Raw genomic sequence first — 14,735 nt, forward strand, 5'->3', positions numbered from 1 at the left:
CCTACGTACGCAAATGTCATTGTTATCCCTAGATCCACAGTCATATAGATGATACTATTTAACCAAGAGCCCAGCAAATTAAATGTCATAAAGTGACCTAAAATCCTTGTGTGAAAAGGAAATAAAAATCCCGATGAACGTGGATAAAAAAAAATTTTTTTTTTTTTGGTTACCTCATCTGGGCATCCATCTGGTCTTGGTAATCTTCCATTATTCTTTAGGAGTTCTATCAAATGAAACACAATCATCTGTCCTTGTTTGTCATTGCCAATCATACGCATAAATTCCTGTAATACAAACCCACCTTTCAATGAGATTTTTTTTTTTTTGGTATATTTAATTTGAACCAGCTTTCCCAACTTCTAGTAAATGTGAAAAATTGTGTATGTGTATGTTTTCTGATATGCTGAAGACCTTTTAAAAACAAACTATTTGGGGCATCAAAACCTTCCTTTTCAGTCATATTTCAGAAAAGACAATTGAATGTGGAACCCCTATCATGCCATTTCCATAACTATGATATACTTGGCACAAATTCCCTGAGAAAGGCCCAAAATAAGTGAACTAAAATATATTTACTTTGTTTTTTTTAATATTGCTTTAACATAAAATATTATATTTCAACTGAAATAAAATGTTGACTGTAAAAAAGGACATAATAAAAAGATAATGCAGAATACATATTTAAGCATAAATGCAATGGAGAGAAAATGTTCATATGTTAAAAATTCCTAAAATTAAATAAAATCTGAACCATAAGCTAGAGAAATATTTATAATGAACACAATGCTTATTTATAGAGAGTTATTATAAGCAGGTAAGAAAAATTACGAATATAAAAATGGCAAAGCACATGAGATAATGCACACACATATATATATATATTCACTTCAAATATCCAATAATTATGTACTCAATTACACTAATAGGAGAAGTACAAATTAAAATCAAATAAATATAACTTCTATCAATTTGACAAAACTACATAAACATATAATGGTCAATACTGGCAAATGATAAACTATAAACTCTTATGCACTGTTACTGAGAGTACCATCTGGTACAACTTTCCTGGAAAGCATTCTGAAATAATCAAAAACCTTTAAAAGAGTTCATAATCTTTTACCTATAATTACACTTTAATTCTAAGGTGACAAGAGATAAATATTTATACATAAGGATGTTCACTACGTTCACTGAAGTTTTATTTAAAATTAATACTGAAAAATGGAAAAGAACTGTCCAGAAATTATATCACAATAAAATACTACCCAGAAGTTAGAGAAGTCATATTTGTAGAAAGTATTTACAAATATAGGTAAAATACCCATGCTATATGACTTAATGAAAATGCAGGACAGCAAACTGTAGAGTATGACCTTTATTTTATAAAAGAAATATTTTTGATAAAATTTCACTTTCATATATAAAATTTTAAAAAGCCTGGAAGAAAACATACAATATAAAAATGGTTATCTTAAGAAGATGAATTAGAGATGATATTTTCTTTTTCATGGTTTCCTTTATTTAAAAAATTCTAGAACAGGAAATATTATTTTTAAACATTTAACTTTTTCAATAATTTCTAGAATGAATAAATGTATTAGATTTACTAAAAATAATATAAAGAGACTATACAACTCCCTCCTTTTTATTTACTTACTTGTTTATTTTCCTCTCCAATCCCCTCCCTTTTTAAAAATGCAAGTTAATTTAATGAATAAGTTTAAGGTTACTTTGTTGGATGTTGTCTTACAAATAAGCAATAAGATAATGAGTCCTAAGCTTAGGACTATTATTATTATTACTATTTTTATTACTATTATTGTTTGGAAAAGGCTTTTCCCACGTTAAGAAAAGTCGAAAGCAAATAAAAAGCACACTAACCGCTGGGGGACTTTTACTCTTCTCAATATACGTGAAAAGTTCATACAGAACCACTCCAAAGCTCCAGACATCTGAAGCCACAGAAAACTTGCTCTCCGTCAGTGATTCTGGAGCATACCTGTAACATACAAAAAGCATTTTTAAGACAGTTACTTGACTTGTAATAGCTTTCTATGGTGACAGAGAGTAGCAACAGTTGTGGTGAGCAGAGTATAACATAGAGACTCCTTGAATCAAAATGTTGTACAGCTGAAACTAATGTAACCTGTATCAACTACATTTCATTAAAAAAAAAAGTTACTTGATATGCTAACTCCTGATTCTACCTGAAAATCACTGGACTAAAAAGACAGGGTAGAGTGTCCAGAAAAGAGTTAACATAAGCAGGCCTGAGGCTACCATCCTCATAAACCTTGCTTGCAATGTTGACAACTGACTGGTGCCTGGGAACTTCGATTTCAGAAGGGTTGCCACAGTTCCCTAAGTGAGAAGAGTGGCTCACTGGGCCCAAAGTGTTCCTGCAAACAATATGGTTATACAGAACACCTGCTTTCCTTCTGGGAGTCTGGAATTTTGGTACATGCCAGGCAGAGAGTGTGCTGTCAGGATTCACGGCTGGGGGAAATAAACGTGCCCCGTGTGGCTTTTCCAGGAGTGGATTCTTGGAAGCTTTGTGCTTGGTTTCCTCCAGCTTTTGTCCCAAATGGCTTTTCCCTTCACTGATTTTGCTTCATACCCTTTCTCTGAAATGAATCATAGCCATGCGCATGACTGTGTGCTGAGTCCTAGGAGTCCTCCCAGTGAGTCATCAAACCTGAGGGCGGTCTTGGGAACCTCTGGCACCCAAAGATAACTCAGATCCAAAGAATTTATTTTCATCTTTGTAGGTAACACCAAAGTTAACTGCAAAGTACCTTCTAGGAACTGGGGGGAGGCGGGGGGAGCTGCTCGTTGCAAGTTAAAACTTTAAATGAATCAAGATAAGTCTCCTAGAGAAAAAAAAAAGCCTTCTAAATTGGACTTGAAGCTATAAACATAAAAGAACCTGTTAATGAGAAGGGGCGATTATAACAAGAAACACAGAAAACAGAAAGTCACAGGGGAAAATGGTGTCATTGTCCACTCAAGTACCAACACTATCCGGGGGAGGATTTTGGCTAATGACTGTGAATATCATGGTTCCATTGCTAAGTTTATACCTACTACAGAGGACGGTGACAAAGATCTGATTTAGACTAATGAGATTAGACATGCAAATTACATAAATTTAATCTCTCCTTCAAAATCCAATTTGAGGGGTGCCTGGGTGGCATAGCGGTTAAGCGTCTGCCTTCGGCTCAGGGCGTGATCCCGGCATAATGGGATCGAGCCCCACATCAGGCTCCTCCGCTATGAGCCTGCTTCTTCCTCTCCCACTCCCCCTGCTTGTGTTCCGTCTCTCGCTGGCTGTTTCTATCTCTGTCGAATAAATAAATAAAATCTTAAAAAAAAAATCCAATTTGAGTTTCCTCACTTCCACAGATCTTTCTCTGCTACTCAAGGTCTTAATGACCTCATGCTACTGAATTTCTATAACATTTATTGTCCATACTATACAGTTAACCAGGCTATTTTTTACACTTAGTCTCAAAAGATTTTTCACAGTTATGTTATTTTTGAATGTATGTTAGTTTTATCTCACAAATGAAATACAACCTTCTTGAAGATACTCTATTCCCCCAACACTTGCGTAACAGTCTCTTCCTTTGGTTTTCATGAAAGCACTGTCTAGTTTCCCCCCTCATGAAAGGATAAATACAAATCAAGAAAGAAAAAAATAATTCTCGCTGTTGAAAATGAGGGAAAAAACTCTTCCTCCTCTTTCCTTAGAGTATTTACTTCAGAAAATTTATCACTGTAAATTCTTGTCTCTTTAAAATGTAAAATTTTTTTTTAAAAAAAGCTTTTGCTTAAAAGCCTCTTGCCAACTTTATGATCCAAGAATGTCTTTCTCAAGAACCTGGGAAACATCTCTCTGGAATGTAATCATCAAACAAGTAGCACCTTGACCTCCCAATTTTTGTGAGGGCTAAGAGTTTAACTTCTGGCAGGTGCCTCTTCCCAAGTTGCAAAACTATCTCCTATCATAAAGATATGAGAAGTTTGTTTTTCCTATGGATAATGCCAATTAGCTAAGGCAGATGGTCACTCCAAATACCAAGTGAACTTAGAATAAATTATGTGTGACAAAGGGTGCTGCCAAGTCCTTTTACTTGAGGACTAGCTACTGTTTATCTTGTGAACATTGTGTAATGGGTTGAATCTGATTGGCCATATAAAACAGTGAGATTTCTGTCTTTGCAATCTCTTAGCAGAATGCTTGTGATGCCATGACTTTCAGGATGAAAGCTTACTCAGTAATAAAACTTTTCTTTCTCTTCTATCTTTGTGCAGAAGTTTTCTGGGTTGGGAGATTTCATTTTTAATTATATTTTCCCAACACTTTCCCTTTTCTCCATCTTCTAAATTTGGGTTTCCCAAGGTTCCATTATCAGACCTCTACCTTTTTGTCAAGAACTTTCCATTAGATAGTATTCATCCACCTAAATACTAACATCTCCTAAATTTATGACTGCATCTTTGACCTTTCTTTTGTGCTTTGACTTACTGAACATTTCCATATTAAATAAAGTGATGGCAAAGAGAACTCCATCCCCACTTTTCCAAAACCTGCTGGTTACTTTACTTTCCCTATGCAATGAATGGCATCAACAATCTACCTTACTTCCCAGTTGGAAATCTCAAGAATAATTTTTGACTCATCTTTTAATCCAATAGCTAATGAGCCATCAAGTGCCTTTAGAATATATCTTAAAAATATATCAAATCAGTCTCCTAACCCAATACCGTTGTTACAATCTAAGGTCAGATCTTTACCACATGTATAGTACAGAGATCTTCAAACCAGGTGAAGAGTAACCCCAGGTATTTATAAAGATTTTCCAAGGGATACTCTACAGCAAGAATAGTTAAGGATCCTCCATGAGTCCCAAAGCCTGATTCAACAATTAAAATATTTTAGCAGAAGCATTTTTCCTTTAGTTCTTCTTAATATCAACCCCGAGGATATGCTGGAACATGTTGTTAGCTTAAAAAAAGAGTACTTTTGAACAAGAAAAGCAATATAGGTAACAAGGATTCTTTGAAATGAAATTATTATTGTTTAAAAGATATGGCTGGGGCACCCGGATGGCTCAGTCAGTTAAGCGCCTGACTTCAGCTCAGGTCATGATCTCAGGATCTTGGGATCGAGCCCCACATCAGGCTCCCTGATCAGTGGGGAGTAGGCTTCTCCTTCTCCCTCTGCCCCTCTGCCTCAGCAAATAAATAAATAAATAAATAAATAAAATCTTTTTAAAAATAAATAAATAAATAAAATCTTTTTAAAAATGGTATGATGGCTAAATCTCATGGATAAAAATTGTATGCATCCCCTTTCAGATTTAGTGTTCATTATTCAATTAATTAGTTAAACCTATTTTTTTTTAAGTAGGCTCCACACTCAGCGTGGAGCCCAACACGGGGCTTGAACTCACGACCCTGAGGATCAAGACCTGAACTGAGATCAAGAATCAGACGCTTAACCGACTGAGCCACTGAGGTGCCCCCAGTTAAAACCTATTTTATCAATTCATATTCTGAAATATTTATACAAAATTTAGTCAGCCTCATTACATTATATAAAACATTTAATACTTGCTAATATAAATCATCTGGTTAGTTTTTAGCAGTAGATAGCTTTCTTCCACATTAAATACACAGGAAAATTTTGACCATGATAAAAATGTTATTTCTGATTTTTATACTAACTTTTTTTTTTTTAAAGATTTTATTTATTTATTCGACAGAGATAGAGACAGCCAGCGAGAGAGGGAACACAAGCAGGGGGAGTAGGAGAGGAAGAAGCAGGCTCATCGGAGGAGCCTGATGTGGGGCTCGATCCCATAACGCCGGGATCACGCCCTGAGCCGAAGGCAGACGCTTAACCACTGGGCCACCCAGGAGCCCCTCTGATTTTTATACTAACTTCTTATTTAATAATTCTCCAAAGTCAAATATCAGAGTTTGATACATACCTCTTCCCAACACATTTACTGAAGGAATACTAGACCTTTTACCATATACATTACTATATACATTATAATCTGAGCTACATTTTATTCTGCATTATTTATTATAAACCAAATAATGAGAAATGATTTATTTTCATAACAATATAAAATTAATTATACTATACTTATCATCTGAAGTTTACCTTGACTGTCCTTGTGATTTCCAGATATGCAGGGAGAAATACAGGGCCCAAAGTTTACATAATTTAGGAGCTTTCTTTATAACAGAAAAAATAAAATTAAGCATGAAACTGCACATTTAAAATTAGAAAAGAAGTAATCTTGAAAGAAAGGTGCTCTGGTGAATATGCTTTGTTAGCTTTGTTATAAACATGCCTCTATACATGTGCTCTGGATTTATTTTTTTTTTAATTTTAATTTTACAATTTCACAATTTTAATATACTTACTTCAACTGAAAAATGAAGTCAGACTTTTGAAAAACTTTTGTTATACTCCCCAGAAACTGAGAAAAGGAATGACTCTAATGATTTCTCTTCTGAAAATCAAGTGGTTTAATTCTTTGTTTTCAATAAAACTTCAATAAAATTCAAAAAAGAATTTAAAAAAATGCAAGTGCCAGCTAACAGATAAATTTTAATGGTACATCAGATATACTTTTTTGCTACTTATCTCAGAAGGACTCACAGAAATGAATATTCTTATAACAGAACTACTTCCATTCCTATCTACTTATTTACACAAACAAGTTTTCTCCCTCCTCATGGAATGCCTTTCTTTTTCTCTACCTGGTAAACTATTAATCAATAGTTGAAATGTCATTTCTTAGTTGTGCTTTTCTCTGATTAATTTAAACCCTGAGCAGAATTATTTGCATTCTTATGTTTTCCCATTATCTTCTTCATTATTACACTTATATACTACATTGCAGTGTTTGACCATACATTTGATTTTTCCTAAACTATGAGCCTTAAAGGGAAGGGATAATGGGTAATGGACCTGTCAGCTGAATATGCCTGCCATATCAAACGTTCCTTTCAGTTTGGCCTTCCTAGTAACTGGGCACAGTTGCTTTTTTGCCCCCCCCCTTCCTGATATTAACCCTATCTTCATATCCCAAGTTCCTTCTATGGTGTTTGGAACAGTAGGTACTTAATAAGCGTTTATTAAAGTGTATTCATTAAGTATGCCCAAGTCACTGGAAATTCACATAATTCCATTACTTCTTTAATTTCTCATCCTGGAAAAAAAGAATGAAATTCATGTATCACTGGGCATATAACCAAAGTAGATAGTTAAGTTTAGATGAGTCTTATTTTCTAATTTCACTTATACCTTAAAAATAATTAGATGATGGTAATGCTATTGATTATCACCAAGATGTTCCTCAGAAGTGTTCTTATTATTAAGAAAAATTTCAAACATACAGAAATTAGAGAACAATAAACAACCATGTACATGTCATTTAGTTAAATTCACTGCCTGCCTTGTTTTATGGACTGTTCCCCATCTCCACTGCACTGGATTTATAGGAAGTGAATTCCGGACAGGACAGAATTTCAAACATAATTACTTCAGTATGCATCTCTAAAAGATAAGGACTTTTCTTTAAAATATTCACAACGCCATTATATATTATTCTTCTGTGTAAATAATCCATTTGTTCTAAATCACTGGTGCTTTCTTACCTAATTTCCTTCTGGACTAACAATTTATAATAGCTGGGATAAGTTGTAAAACTTACAGATACAAAATAAATGGAGATAACTAAGCGGGGCGCCTGGGTGGTTCAGTCAGTTAAGGGTCTGCCCTTCAGCTCAGGTCATGATCCTGGGGTCCTCAGATCGAGTCCCGTATGGGGCTCCCTGCTCAGTGGGGAGTTTGCTTCTCCCTCTACCCTTCCCCTCTGCTCTACCCTTCCCCTCTGCTCGTGATCTCAATCTCTCTCTCTCTCATTCAAATAAATAAATACTATCTTTTTTTTTTTTAAGATTTTTATTTATTTATGCGACAGAGATAGAGACAGCCAGCGAGAGAGGGAACACAAGCAGGGGGAGTGGGAGAGGAAGAAGCAGGCTCATAGCGGAGGAGCCTGATATGGGGCTCGATCCCATAACGCCGGGATCACGCCCTGAGCCAAAGGCAGACGCTTAACCGCCGTGCCACCCAGACGCCCCTAAATACCATCTTTAAAAAAAAAAAGATAACTAACATATATGGATGATCAATGAACTTAGTAGCTAACTAAATAATTTATATATTTCTAATAATTCTGATGAATCTCAGACAAATATTTATAAATTGACAGCTACATTGTTTATATTTGTAATTCTAACTTTTGAGTCAGAAATGCAAAATGTTAATAAAACATACTTAACTAAAATAAAACCCAACCCTTAACACTAACATCTGATTTAAACAATGTAATCTTAATAGTATTATTTCAGATGAATAAACCAGAATTAAAGTCTACTTGGAACGTATTCCAAATTTAAACATTTAAATATAGTTTCAGCAATTCATTCCTATAAAACAGGAATCATTAGTTCATAAATGAACTAAGACATAAGCAAGAAGACTTTGCAACAAAGCACAAAGCAATAAAACAACAATGTATACTACATAAAAAATTAGGTTTGTATGTTCCTTGCAACTCACAATTTTAATTGAAGATCAAAATTTACCTTTAGCTTCAAGCCGCTATAAAATGTTCATTTAATGCCAGATTAAATCACCATCATAGTTAAGAAAGCTTAAAAGCGCAAATTCTGAGAACAGACTATCTGGGTTTGAATCCCAATTCTACCATTTATTGGTCATATAACCTTGAGCAAGCTATTTAACCAGTCTACGCTTCAGTTTCCTCATACTCAAGAAAGAGATAATAATACATATTCTCCAAGGGTTGTTATAAAGATTAGATGAGATAATCCTTGAAATGTATTTACCCCAATGTAAGCATGATAAATATTTGCTATTATAAATGACAAGCTCTTAATACTAATAAAAATAAAGTTTGAAGTTAGTGCTCTAAAATCTTACTTTATTGTACTAAAATATACTCACCAGAATATGGGACTTTCACCAGGTTCTTTTACTTTGTAGTATTCTTTGTCTTGTGGCAAGACTTTGGTTAACCCAAAATCTCCAATTTTAACTCTGTTTTCGTTTTCCACCAATATATTCCTTGTTGCCAGATCCCTGTGGATATACCTTTTTGTACCAAGATACTCCATGCCCTATGGATAAAATAACACTTTAATTTCCGCTAAGTTTTATAAGCACAAACAATTTAAATGGTCTTTCCTCTATATACTTCCTTAATTATATAAGAAAAACTCTAGAGGACTTTGCAACAATTACTTCAGCATGCTCTTTTTATTTACGAGAAGTAGCCAGGATATTAAGTACCTTGCATATCTGAGATGTATACTGCAGAAGTTTTTTATGATCTATCCGTTCTTTATGTTTTTGGAGATAGTCTCGTAAACTTCCATATGGTAAATATTCCATAATTAATCTTAGATTACGCCGACCTTTTAACATACAAATGGGAACACAATATTTTACTTTGCTGTATTTTACTGATAAAATATTAGAAAACAACCATACACAAATGACTTAAAAATACCTATAAACTCTAAGATGACAAAACTTGATTATAAATTAAGTGATGTAGTAGTTAAGAACACAGGCTTTTTGAATGAGAAAGTTATAAAAAGAAGCTCAAAAAATAGTTATGGTTTAATCTTGTGTAACCCTTTATGCAAACCCAGATAAGCTGATGAGAAAATTTCCTTTCTCCTCATCTGTATTGAACAAAAAGTATCTAATTAAAAAAATATTTTCATAGAAAATGTGAGCAAAGACAATTTGTTTATCTAAAAATGATAGTCTCTTGGTAAGCTGAAGGAAGCATGGTAACCACCATCCTCAGTGGAAAGACGACTTCCTGTAGTTCTAGCCCACCATCTGCAAGCACAATCTCCAGTCACATAAAAGCTTCTTTCCCCTGGCACTGGTACAGGATAAGTCCAGATCTTGAGACATTTTATTTTCCATTATTCAGGATGCCAAGGACATACCTGAGTTCAAACTAGGTTTCAATGGGCAACATACCAGCACTGTAGCACACTCCCTTGTACTTCACAATGTTGTCATGCTGCAGCGATTTGAGGATTTCAATTTCCCTTTCAAAGTCTCGCAGGTGCTCTTCAGTACTGTGCTGGAGCTTCTTCACAGCCACCACCTCCCCAGTGTTGTCTTGCAGAGGGTCATACCGGCACATCTCCACACTGCCAAAATTACCCTACACAACACATTAGGAGAGAGATCTCAAAAGTCTTCTCGACAAATTACTAATAAATTCAAATTATACAGACAATTCAGTATACAGTAGCTAGAATTAGCAGATCTATCTCTAAACTTACATTAGGCAACTTTCAGGATAAGAAAAGGAAATGATATTTTAACAGGTAGGTAGTAAACCTATAAATTTAATTTCTTAAAAAGAAATTACAGGCTGAAATATCAACAACTTCAAAAAAGCATTTAAACAAATCATGAACACGAATTAAGATAAGCCAAGAGACATGTCAGGGAATTCCTAAATCTCTATCACTAACTTCCAGGAAGATCTTTGCTTCTTCACAAGATACCCTTTGATATCACTGACAGTGGATGGAACAAGGAAGAGTCTGTTATGGACTGAATGTCTGTGTTCCCCCCAAATTCCTATGATCAACCTTAACCCCCAAAGTGAGTGTATTTGAAGACAGGGCCAGCAATGAGGTGATAAAGGGTAAATAAGATCATAAAGGCGAGGCCTTATTCTGATACGGCTGGTGACTTTATAAAAAGAGGAAAAGACACCAGAGGTCTCTGCCATGTGAAGACACAGCCAAGAAGGTGGTCATTTAGAAGGTAAGAAGAGAGTCCTCACTAGAAACTGAACCCTGCAGGCACCTTAATCTTAGGCTTTCAGCCTCCAAAACTACAAGAAATAAATATCTGTTGTTCAAGCCCCAAGTGATGGTATTTTGTTATCGCAGCCTGAGCAGACTAATACAAAGGCTGATTTCTTTGCTCAAGGAAAGAAGAAATTTTAGGGGTGCCTGGGCAGCTCAGTCGGTTAAGCATCTGCCTTCAGCTCAAATCATGATCTCAGGGTCCTGGGATGGAGGCCCATGTTGGGCTCTCTGCTCAGCAAGGGGTCTGCTTCTCCCTTTCACTTTTGTTCTGGGCTCCCCCACCTACTTCTCTCAAATAAATAAATAAAATCTTTAAAAAAGAAGAAGAAGAAGAAATTTTTACCCTATGGGGAGGTTCCCACATTTTTTTAAAGGTCAGTCTTTAATGAAATCTACTCTTTTTATTTAAGACTTATTGTCCATATAGAATTGGTAAGTTGATACATAACATTTAAAATTAAATATTAGTTTTTTGCATTAATCAAACTAGTATATTATGGTATTACTGCATTTCTAAAAAATAAAACAATGTAGTCCTGGAGCTACAAGAGTCTAAGTGACTGTATTTCCAGTTATATACTTAAAAGTCAATTAAGAAAAAAAAACTAGACCATATGTTAATCTCAGAATTAAGTCGCTAATTACAAAGACCACACAGTGAAGTGGATAAGACCTGGGACTCTGGAGTCTCATGATTGGGGCTAGATTCTTGGTCCCCACTTATTCTCTCCGGGACCCTGGCAAGTCATTCCCTCTGTAATACGAGCTATCTCCTCCTTAAAATGGAGGATAATAAAATACCTATTTCATATTCCCTTATTAAGAAATTATTCCAAAACATATCTTTAAAAACGCAAGTGGGAAATATCAGAGTTTTATATTCTTTCTCCCTACTTATGTACCCATAAAATTTATTTTCCAATGCCACTGTATACTTCTTGAAAATATTATTTTTAATTACTGTATATTATGAATGTACTGATTTTTTAAACTGAAAATAAAAATATATAACGTTAAGAAAAGTTTTAAAAATATATTCATGTCATTTCAATGATATTCATAAATACCTGTGTGCATCTCTATTAAGGATACTTTTCTTAAAAGTGGAACTAGCAATTCAAAGGTATGGAAATTTCAAAGGCCCCTGATACCTGCTGCAGCAGAAGCTCTCTTGAAAGGGACACTGATTTAAGTTCTAATGGAAAAAATGTCAATTTTATCATATTCCTACCAACACTAAGCACTGTAATTTTTCTAAATCTTTGTCAAGTTGATAGGCACAAATCAACCTCACTGTTTTAATTTGGAATGCCTCTATTTTCTTTTGGAAGAAGATAAAGGCAAACACTGAGAGTGAAGAAATAGATTTAGGACAGGAAACCAGAAGGGAATGAAAATGTTTGGAATGGGTACCACAGGAGAAATCAAATCAGGGAGAATAAAAGAACTACCAATCCAGCCAATGTTTGAAATCAGTTTGCAACGGAGACAATAAACATTTATATCTGATTTTTTCTCACAGTGTTTGAGAGATGAAAACACAAACAGAAAAAAAATGAGAATTTTATTGTTCCTAGAGGAAACGACAGGGAAAGTAAAACAGATCATCAAGGGAGGGATGGTGACAGAACTGTGGATACTAGCGGAAGCAGAGTTTAAATGGTCTATGAGGAGGTCTACCTAGTGTGGGAAAGGAGAGCTGAATCTAGAAGGTAGCTAATAGGCTTCAGGAAGAAGAAAGTGTCAAAGACCCTGGCAATAACAGAGCTATCAAGGAAGGATTTATGTGTTGGGAAGAAACTAAAGGTACAAAGTTATAGTCAGGGAGGGAGATTTCAGGGTCTGATATTTCATAAGGAAGATTATTATAAAGGATTATAGAATTCAAAGTGCACTCATTTAACACTGACACAGATTTGAGGTAGAGAGGTTGAGGAATTTAAAAAGGGTATTGAATGGGTGCCCAAAATAACGTCAGGGGCAAGGTGAAGATGAAAACAACGAGTACCACAAGTTCTCAAGGAATGTGGAGCGTCGACCAAGATGCTGGCCAATGATGAGGAGAGAACAGTAACCATATTCACACAGGACTGTTAATGATGCCTGATAGTCTGATGTTTGAAGAGTAGTAGCAGCAAGGTGCAGATCTGTGTGTCCCAGATCTGTACCATGGAGGAAGAGGGAATAAAGAGGATTTCAAAAAATCTAGGTTTTAATTGAGGTGAAGAGTAAAGACTATTAAGAATATGAGGGCACAAGTATAAAGTAAGATCACAAAAATACTCATTTTAGAATTCAAGTAGCAGAAGAAAGGTTCTGCAATATTTTCTTAGCTCTTTTTATGAGTATTAAATTAAAATATACCATTTATTTCTGTTGTCTTAAAAAAACATGGAAATAACTTTAAGAACAAATCCCTCCTTTGAATATTTTTACCATGCTGCAAATTGAAAAGAACTTAAGAGAAGAAAGGAAGCTTACCACTTTTAGACCTGCTAAGAACTAAGCTTTTCCTGGTCTTACTTAAAATATATAGGCCAGGCATGACTGTGTGACTTTTAGCAGATAGAGACTCTGTCTTGTTAACAAACACAGTCCAGTCAACATCTAGACTCTGGACAATGAGGTTAATTATTTCACCCTGAGATGACTAAAAAAGGAGATGGGTAGAAAGGTTTAATTGTTCCTTTCTCTACTGCATAACCAAAGCACCTCTACCAAGAAAGAGTCCCATGGTCAAATCAATAGGAGAAATACTGCCTAATTATCATCCTTTAAAGACGTTCAATGCACATTACACATTAAAGGTTCCAAGAGGTTCTCCAGTGAAAAAAGCTATTTATTTAACACAGCATTTTTCCAACATCTGATGACTAAACCTTTTTTCTATAAACATTCTCTAAATGTTGTGTAAAGCCAATCTTAGAGAATCTCTAAAACCTTTCTTTTCTTTTCTTTTTTTTTTTTTTTTAAAGTAGGCTCCATGCTGGGCCCCAATCCAGGGCTTGAATTACCGACCCTGAGATCAAGACCTAAGCTGAGATCAAGAGTTGGACCTTTGAGAGCCACCCAGGTGTCCCTAAAGCCTTTATTTTCTAAATAAAATGTTCTAGGATTATATGCTAACAATTTAAAAAAACTTCTGACATCTTACCTTGCCAAGTTGCTGTAGAAATTTCAAGTGTCTCTCTTCAAACTGTGTAGGGTCTCGGTCTTCAAAAGCACCAGAAAACCCTAGGGCACCTATTCTCATATTTGGTAACATGTCATTTTCTGTTAATAGTTCATAATCTGGAGAAATAAAATATATTACTACCATAAGCTGGCAAATTATATTTTCTGAGTTAAAATGATATATATTCAAGCTAACCAAAATAATCAGAATGAGTTAGAAATACTACATACAAATTGACACAGTACAACTCTAATAGTTTAAGCTATATTAACAAATCTTTTTTTATTACCCATAACCTAACAGGCTTTTAAGAAAGACTTTGCAAAGGATAATTTCCAAAATAAGTAGTTTTAGTATTTATAAAGTAAGATAACATTACTTTGATTTTTTGATGAGAATGGCAATTAGTATTAGAATAGGAAATACCTCTGGGTCAGACATATGTACATTTAGTTACATATTTTAAAGGACTGGACAAACAAAAACAAATCTACCTCATGTTTAGAAAAGCACTCAATTATAAAATATATGAGTAGTTTAAAAAATTGCTTTTAAAACATCAAATAAGCCAAATAGACTTCTATAGTACACT

At 34.7% G+C, this 14,735-nt stretch overlaps 1 protein-coding gene across 7 annotated transcripts in view; it reads right to left on the minus strand.

Annotated features, from left to right (window-relative positions):
• Positions 1–14,735, minus strand: part of JAK2 (Janus kinase 2) — a 121,794-nt gene that overhangs the window by 1,542 nt on the left and 105,517 nt on the right. For 4 of the 7 annotated variants that reach the window (XM_034647148.1, XM_034647151.1, XM_034647152.1 and 1 more), the window contains 6 exons: positions 14,123–14,259; positions 10,118–10,307; positions 9,410–9,534; positions 9,065–9,237; positions 1,888–2,005; positions 174–287 (listed from right to left, as the gene is read on the minus strand). In XM_034647148.1, coding sequence (XP_034503039.1) covers positions 174–287; positions 1,888–2,005; positions 9,065–9,237; positions 9,410–9,534; positions 10,118–10,307; positions 14,123–14,259 — 857 coding nt within the window. Of the gene's footprint in view, positions 1–173; positions 288–1,887; positions 2,006–2,388; positions 2,877–6,181; positions 6,256–6,765; positions 7,239–9,064; positions 9,238–9,409; positions 9,535–10,117; positions 10,308–14,122; positions 14,260–14,735 lie in introns of those variants that run through there. The other 3 variants (XR_004621760.1, XR_004621761.1, XM_034647149.1) reach the window with 3 other exon arrangements.

The sequence above is a fragment of the Ailuropoda melanoleuca genome, chromosome 17 (assembly GCF_002007445.2).
Source record: "Ailuropoda melanoleuca isolate Jingjing chromosome 17, ASM200744v2, whole genome shotgun sequence".
Lineage (NCBI taxonomy): Eukaryota > Metazoa > Chordata > Mammalia > Carnivora > Ursidae > Ailuropoda > Ailuropoda melanoleuca.